This window comes from Echinops telfairi, unplaced genomic scaffold (assembly GCF_000313985.2).
Source record: "Echinops telfairi isolate 266 unplaced genomic scaffold, ASM31398v2 ScPeMD7_23;HRSCAF=83, whole genome shotgun sequence".
NCBI classification, from domain to species: Eukaryota; Metazoa; Chordata; class Mammalia; order Afrosoricida; family Tenrecidae; genus Echinops; species Echinops telfairi.
The window spans coordinates 72,452,619-72,461,068 of NW_022103920.1; the positions used below are offsets into that span (position 1 = coordinate 72,452,619).

The 8,450-nt window shown below is 35.2% G+C and overlaps 1 protein-coding gene across 1 annotated transcript in view; it reads right to left on the minus strand.

Moving 5' to 3' along the window:
* Window positions 1-6,153: 6,153 nt before the first annotated feature.
* The window catches only part of MEOX2 (mesenchyme homeobox 2), a 73,059-nt gene continuing 70,762 nt past the window's right edge, over window positions 6,154-8,450 (minus strand). The window contains exon 3 of the mRNA XM_004702701.2: window positions 6,154-7,541. Coding sequence (XP_004702758.1) covers window positions 7,317-7,541 — 225 coding nt within the window. The 3' untranslated portion in view covers window positions 6,154-7,316. The remainder of the gene's footprint in view (window positions 7,542-8,450) is intronic.

Below are 8,450 nucleotides of genomic sequence, written 5' to 3' on the forward strand. Positions count from 1 at the left end.
CTTAGAATCTAGGCTGTTTTGATCAATTTTCTTTCAGAATGTTCGCTACATATACTCTTACAATCTATAAGTCTCTAATTATTTTATAGACTTGGGCGATTGAATGTGGGAAACATTAGATGAATTAAACCTTCCAAAACAAACAAATTTTAAAAACGAAACTTTCCATATGACCTAGTAAAATTTCATGCAACATTCCAATGAATCAATCACCTTTTAGAATATATACCTTAAGTAAGGAAAAATAATGCAATAGTAACTGACATGAAAATAATTATAAAATTTTAAAAAAAGAAAGAAAATAATTATAAAATTCTAGAGCATAAATGGTCAGAATCATGATAGACTTTGTCCCAGAAGCTTGCAATTCCAAGGGTAGAAAAATAATGATCATTAAACACACAGAAGAAGCAACCTTTGAAATAAAAGGTACTTATTAAATTAGCTTAAAACACTGTGACTATCTGAATGTTGCTATGATGGCGATTTAGTGTGACTATGAATCAGAATCAAGATGATGACTGAGTTTGGTTTAGTTTTATGATATTGAAAATCATACCCCCAGTATCTAAAACACCAGCAGTGTCATCCATGGTGAACCGGTTTAAGAATAACTCCTCTACTAAGAGTAAAAGAAAAGGCCTCACGATCTACTTCTGAATTAACCTGTTAACCTGATGTATCACCTTGTCCAATAGAGTGCTGGAACATGGATCCTTGAGGTCAACTAAAAAAATACAGTGGCCAAAACAATGTACTTGAACATACTGTGACTGTTAGATTTTATAGTAACATAATGCACCTACGTGCAGGTATGGGTGGAGTCCAGTCTCTCAATTGGGACATAGCCTAATGACATCTCCATGGGGGTAAGACCTATTTATATCTAAGAGAAACTAGAGGATTGGTCTCTCTCTTGGCCCCTTTCACCTTCACCTTTGCTTGGACTTCTGCTTTTGGCTCTGAGATTAGAAGCCCACCTGACCTGATGATCCTGGGAGCTGTCAGCACCTTGCCATGTTCCTGCTAATCTTGGATCTTGGAGACTCTACGTCCACTGGCTTGTCATTTCCCCTACTTCCTTCTGCACCTTCCTGTTCCTTGTCTGGAAGTTGGGTGTGAGTTGGCAGAAGGCTGAAGTTAACATCATACCCCGGGCCTTGAGTTGGCGGGGATTGGGCTATGTACTTGATATAAATTTCCCTCTTGATATAAGGTTCTTTCTTATGAGTTTTATTTCTTGAGAAAATTCAGCCAAATACACATACAGAGCTAATGCAGATGATGCCAGGTTTCAGCATGTGTGTTATGTTGTACAGGAGGAGTTCATCAAGAGTCACAGCCTACTCTACAGTAGCAATTAAGGGGAAGATAAGATGTAGAAAATAATATCCACATTTGCCTCTTTTATACTTATTTTCAACAGACTGAACAATTTTAAACATCAAGCTGAGACCAATATAAACCTGTTAACCAATGGAGTTATCTACATAAAGAAAAACTTATGTAAATCTTGAACCATATATTTTTATATGTTCTCAGAATTCACTGTAGCAACCTTTTTTTTGTCCTGGGATTTGTTATTTGTCCTGTTTCTAGCATTATTTTCACAGAACTGAAAACAAAAAAAACTTAATATCCACAGACTGTTCTTTCATTTCACTGTCTAAATTTAGACAAGAATTGTAATAATGTGCAAAAAATACATTAGAAATTTCACCTTTATTTCAGTATTTCAAAATCAACCCTGCAGATTCCAAATGTTTCTGAGATTTAAAATGTTTCAGTATTCAAATAAAATATCATAGTGCTAAATTTGCATTTATTATGTAACAGCAGATCTTTATCCTTGGGTAACTTTTGCTAAAAGAATTTAACAAAGGGAATTAATAAGAAAAATACAATTACCCTCCAAACGAATCTAGAACACAGGTGAAAAACTCTACTTATTAAGAGTTTGTATTTGGTTTCTAAATCATAATATTGTAGTTTAAATACAATTTACCACAAATATTAACTGATCTATTTTAATACGGAGCCCTGTGGTGTAGTGGTTTTGGATTGGGCTGTGATCTTCAAGTTCTGATGTTCTAAACCACCCTGCGCTCCACAGGACACACAGATGGAGCTCTCTGCTCCCATAAACAGTTTTAGTCTCAGAAACTCACAGGAGCAGTTCTACCTTGCCCTACAGCGTCTCTGTGAGTCAGCACCGACTCAATTGCAGTGAGTTTAATTTTTTGTTTGTTTTAGGAAATAGGACATACTTTCGCTTACAATCCCCAGCTTTTATGTCTTAAAAACTGAAGTAAAAGCTTTATTTTATGAATCTCTTTTTCACTGATCTAGAATTCCCTAATATCTCAGTACTTTTTTTGTTTTACTTTAAATTTCTCTGGGAAAATAATAAGCATTTTGACATTATAAACCCGCAAGTCATTAAATGAAAAGAAGTTCTTAAAAAGCAACGAAATAGAAAACATAAAGCATTTATTTCCACAGCTCTTTTTTTTTTCTACCAGTCCTGCACTCCTATCCTACTATACTAAGAACACCACTTACTAAACTTCTTAAGTCACACCCACATTTATCACATGCAACGTCTTTTGCAAATAGGAGCATATTACTACTGTGACTGTTTTTTTAGAAAAATGATTTTGGTTCATCTTAAAAATAAAAGGACACTCAGTAGTTATACATGGTCTCTGAAGAGCCAACAACTCTGGAGAAATATGGGAAAGAAGAATTGATTGAGGTCATGTTATTAATGCACTGAAAATAAAGGGGTCATCTCTGGGAAAAATGGGTAGGCATCCCTGTGGATCTCACTGTAACCATGAGTCCACACTATTTTCAAAGAAAGGGTTTTGTTTTGTTTTCTTGTCCTGTTTTGTTTTTTTGTCCTGTTATGAATTTCCACAGAGTTATGAGGTCTGAAACGGAATTATGCAAAAATGTAATCGGAGACCACGGCATATCAGAATCCCACTGTTAAAAAAAGCAAAGTATCATTCTTTTTTATTTTGTCACTTTTGAAATAAATTAAACCCAGATAGTTTAAGTTTGCTCACATAATTTTAATTTTTGAAGAATGTTGAGATATTAGCTAGTTAACTCATGTATTCTTTGAACACTGATGAATAAGAAAATAATCAATAAATATGGCAAATCACCCTAATTTATTCTAGCCTACTTGCTTACTTGTTAAGATGCCGTGCATGTGCTAATGTATTCTGTCATCATACATGTGCATAATTTTATCTATCATGGATAAAAATAACGGTCAGTTATGTGACCCGTCCTGCTTAGTCATTTTTCATCTACTTTACATCTAATTCTATTATATTGTCTCAGGAAGCTAGTCATTCTTTAATAAAAGGCATGGTCCATCGTATGACAGATTTTATGTCAACTGGACATATCTAGGTGAGGTCAGGGTGAAGGCCAACCTATCAATCAGGTCACAGTCTACTGACACCTCCTTGGGGAAGTTGCCTTTTGTGTAAGAGAAAGCCTAAGCGAAACTGAGTTCTTTCTTGTTGCTTTGCCTTCCACTGCATCTGGATGCTACATCTGGTTCATGGTCCCAGCACCCACCAGCAGACTGTCAAACTTAGATTCATTGGCCAAACTCAAGTTCATGGAGCTCTGCTTCCACCAATCTGTGGCCCTCCTGCTCCAATTTCTTGTTTCATGTTCAGCTACTTGAGTCAGGAGAAACTTACCGCTGGCCTCCAGACATGAAGTGAACTGGATTTGGCTATTTCTATAATAGTGTAACCCATTTCTTGATATAAATCTCTTTCTATACACATACAGCAGAACCCTAGACCTCAGCAATAATTCATTCTAAGAGTGTCGAGATGCAATACAGTCGAGTTCCGAATCAATTTTTCCCATAAGCATTAACTGAAAACTGATTAACCCATTCTTGACCACCAAGTTTTGCCCTACTCTTGCCTTTTTATACAAAACATGACGCAGAAATTTTAAAGTAAATAAATTCAGAGTTAAGTGATATAATTTAAATAAGAAACATATCATTTAAAAAGTTTTTTAACAACTACAGTATGGCCCATACCTTGAGACTGATGAGGATCTGGATCTGTGGACCGGATGTGGAGAGGAGGGATGGAGAGAGAGAGGGATTGTTTGGAAGGGGAATCCCCTTCCATAAAAATCCACTGGTGGCTGCTTCTCAGGTTTTTCCCTTCTTTGCCTTTTTTCACTGGGACCTGGCTGGCTTTCTCTTAAAAAAACAATCTAATGTGGTCTGCTGTTGGCGTTTCCTTAACTGTTTTCTAAAAGGGTTTACGAAATTATAACAATATCAATAACACGGTTAACCAGTTCCTTATCATGATGATTCTTTTCAAAAAACTCTTTCTTAGGACTCATGTTTTTTTTTTAATCTAAATATAGTACAAAAAACCCCACAAAAACTAAGAAAATTATAGCAAAACGCTTAGAACACGGCCGCAAACGCTTTAAACAACGCGTACTAGCAATGCCGACTAATGCCCCAGTGACCGAAACAGGAACTGCTTTTGTTTACAAAAATCAGGTGCGTTGGGTTGGATTACGATGTTTTGTTAAAGGTCCGATTCAAAATTTTCTCAACGTTTCTCGTCAAAATCTGACTATGCCAATAATGATGCTGTCAAGTCCTGGGGTTCTACTCTATTTGTACTGGCAGTTTTGCTGTAGAGAACTCAGGCTAACACATCCATGATACAAATGTCTTATATTTTCTAAGGGTAGAATCCATTCACAATCACTTTTTTCAGGTGGTTCTGCCTAAGACTGCTAACTGCAAAGTCAGTGGTTCAAAACCACCAGCTGCTCCTCATGAGAGCAATGGGCCTTTTCACTCTTGTAAGGAGTTACAATCTCAGAAACACATGGGGCCGTTCTATCCTTTCCTGAAGGGCCACGGCATTGATTTGGTGGCGATGAGTTTATTTGGTTTTGTATCAGACCGCATTATACTTCTTTGGCAATCCTTAGTTCTCTGTAACTACCTTTAGGGATCTTTCCCTTTTATATCTGGAAATTATTAACCTTCCCCAATGAATTATCTTTCAGTCGTCTCCACTAAACTCAATTCATTTCTTTCCTTGTGAAGATATTTTGAATGTAAATCCTTTTTGAAATAAGAAAATCACTCCAGGCAAGTAGATATCATCAGTACCAATATACTTTGTTTTCATTCAAATGATTAAAGGAAGAGTCTATTTTATGCCTTGAAGCATATCTAAATAATTTACCCCAAAGTTAAAAGAATTATTCCAAATTGTTTTGAAAAAATGTATTATACTAAGGAAAAATGTGATATAACTATTATAATTAGTCACTTAATTTATTAAATACTATAACCATTTTGGTATAAATTAAAATAAGCTTAATCTATTGTTTTTCCATTATCATCATTCTAAAAAAATTAATTAAATAATGAAGCCTTGGGAATTTTTACTGATTATCTATTTCCATTCTAATTAATTATGAAGGGGATGGCCTATATTTCCAAGTATTTCTGGTTAAAAAATGAAAAAAAAATTATAAAATTATAGTAACTAGCATTTATACATCTAATGCATGTAGTACAATCATGCCTGACAGAAAACAACTTCTATCCTCCTGACTTCTCGGAGTTCACTTTCATAACGTTCATTAGGCCTGTAGCTTGCAATGAGCTTAATGAGCTTGTTTTCAAATCGATGACTCTGGATATTTTAATGCAAAACAACCCCACTATTGATGAATTCACTTAGACTTTACATAACTTTAAAAATGTTTGACTATGTATCTTATTGCGATGAAAAATATTGCTTTCCTCATATTTAACTTGAATATCATAAAGCACATTGAAAAATCCACTTACCATATCATTCACATAACAAATGGCTAAGTGTATACCTATTCTTGGATGTTCTTGGATAACTGAAGTGTTCTTTTGTCCTACCATTATTTATGTGCATTTATATACATATGTAAATTTTAAAATACTAAATGTAGAAGATTTATTAATTGCAATAATCTAGATTTACATAAGCACTGACAAATCTAGGACATTATGTGTAATTATATTAAAACTTATAAAACATTTAGAAAATCACAGTAGAAAGACCAAAATTATTTACAAAGGATCATTTATTAAACACTTTTTGTTTTTACAAAATACAAACATTGTTTTTCTGTATGAATATATCACATATGAAAAATATGTCTTTACTGCATTATAGTTTAAGACCATCAGAATTTCATTTTCTATCAATATAAGGATTCACCTTTGCTTTGCAACACTATTGACGGTTTCCAGGAAATTCCTTTTCTTGGTAATTAAATCATATTTATAGGAGCTAACATTTTATAGAAGCAAAATCAGACCAAGTCTGCCATGCAAAGCTCTGCCTGCAAGGTAACTGACTTGCCTATGATCCTAGTTGGGTTTTTGTTTTGTTTTTTTCCCAAGCTATAAGCTAAGAAGAATTGAGGAGCTAGATTAAGTTTTAAAATATGTATTAGCAGCAGTTGATAGTAAATGCAACATAAGATGTGTTTTGTCTGTGGTACAAGAATATGTCCTATCAGACCCTACTGTGTTTTTCTCTACTTGGAAACAAGAAAGCATGTACTGACTGCCGTTGGGATGACAGAAGTATAAGAAGCACAGAAACGTGTTGCTTTTGTGAGCGCCTATTTTCATCAGCTAATATGAATGTATTGCTAAAATTAGCGAGGACAGAGAAATGACTTAAGCATAATATATACAGAGTTAGAATACATTTGATATCAACCTAAGAGTGATTTCAGGCACTGTGGCTCTTCAGGATAAAATGTTACATGGTTTATTTTGGATAGCAAATTCATTTTCAGTGCAAGCAAAAGCAAACACCTGCCCACTGTCATACACATGACCAAATACCTCCGCAATGTTCAAAGTAAGCTCGTCTTCTACAGCTTCACTTTAGAGGCATCTTGAATAGAAAGGTCTCTTGTTTTGCTCTTGATCGCAAATGAACGGGCAGTGCAAGCGAGAGCAAACACACTTGCCCACTGTCATACGCATGACCAAACACATCTGGAATATTCAAAGAAAGATTAGCTTTTTTTTTTTTTTAACTGTAGAGGCATCTTTAACAAGTGGCACTTCGTGTAAACCCTTTATTAATCATGGTAACCAGACTGCAGAAGCCCACATTTGATAATCATATAAATCACCGTCACAGTCCTCTCTGTGTGTAAACGATGTGAGGGTAAGGCTTGTCATCACCACGTTGCTTTCCTGAGAATGGAGCTGCTCCTCTCGGCGTGTATCATAAATGCACATGCTCTGAGCTGTGGTCGCTGTCAGGACTGTCTTCGTTGGTTAGAGAGTCCCCTGTGTGCTGGAGGGTGGCTGCCCCGATTCCCGACAGCTCGGAGGGGAGCAGGGTTCCTTTCTTCACGTTCACCAGTTCCTTCTCCCGAGCGGCAGCTCCTTGCTGCCCTCCTTTGACCCTCTTCCACTTCATTCGCCTATTCTGGAACCAGACTTTTACCTTTTGCAAAAACAGAAAAACATAGAAGGCGATCAAATGGACGTATTTCCCTTTCTTCATCATCAGTTAAAAAGAACTCATCACCATCATCATCATTTTATAATTTATTTTTAATTTCTCAGAAAGCCCTGGAAGTGAAACATAATTTGGGTGCCATGGCGTACAATATAGAAAAAACCCAACCAAAAGAAATAGACAAAATCAGAAATAGAAGAAAGAAGAGAGTAAGGTGGTAGGTGGCGGTTGACTCTAGAAAACATGAGCATAAGTTAGAGGAAATGTTGTAATATTAGTATTGATCAAACTTTTTTTCCCCCTAAATCTCTTAGTCAAAGAATAATTTTCAGCGAAACAGTGCATGTCTAAAGTGACACATAAAGACATCCGTGTTCCTTCAGTCCTCTTCTTCAGTCACAAACCTTCATTGGTCCATTATTTCTAACAATGAATCCTGCTTCTTCTGAGGATTTTTTTTTGTTTGGTTGGGTTTTGGTTTTTTTTAGCATTCAGCACTTTAAATTTCTTCAAAAACAGTGGATTCTAATCATTTTCTAAATATATGGTCAAGCATATATAATTTTGTTAAACTCCAACAAATGAAATATTTCATATTAAATTAATAGAAATATGATTCCCATTTTAAAGATGAAATTTCCTAATATACTTAATGCATATTAAATAAATTTCTAAGTAAAACATGAACTAAGGTTGCAATAAATGATTACTCATAATCAGAATCAGAAAAGTATTGACATCACTCCATCTTCTTGCTAAGTGTTGTTTTTTGGGTTTGTTTTTTTTAAATAATCATTTCATTAGGGGCTCATACAACTCATCACAATCTGTACATACGTCATCTGTGTCCAGCACTTTAGTACATATGTTGACTTCATCATTCTTACGACACCC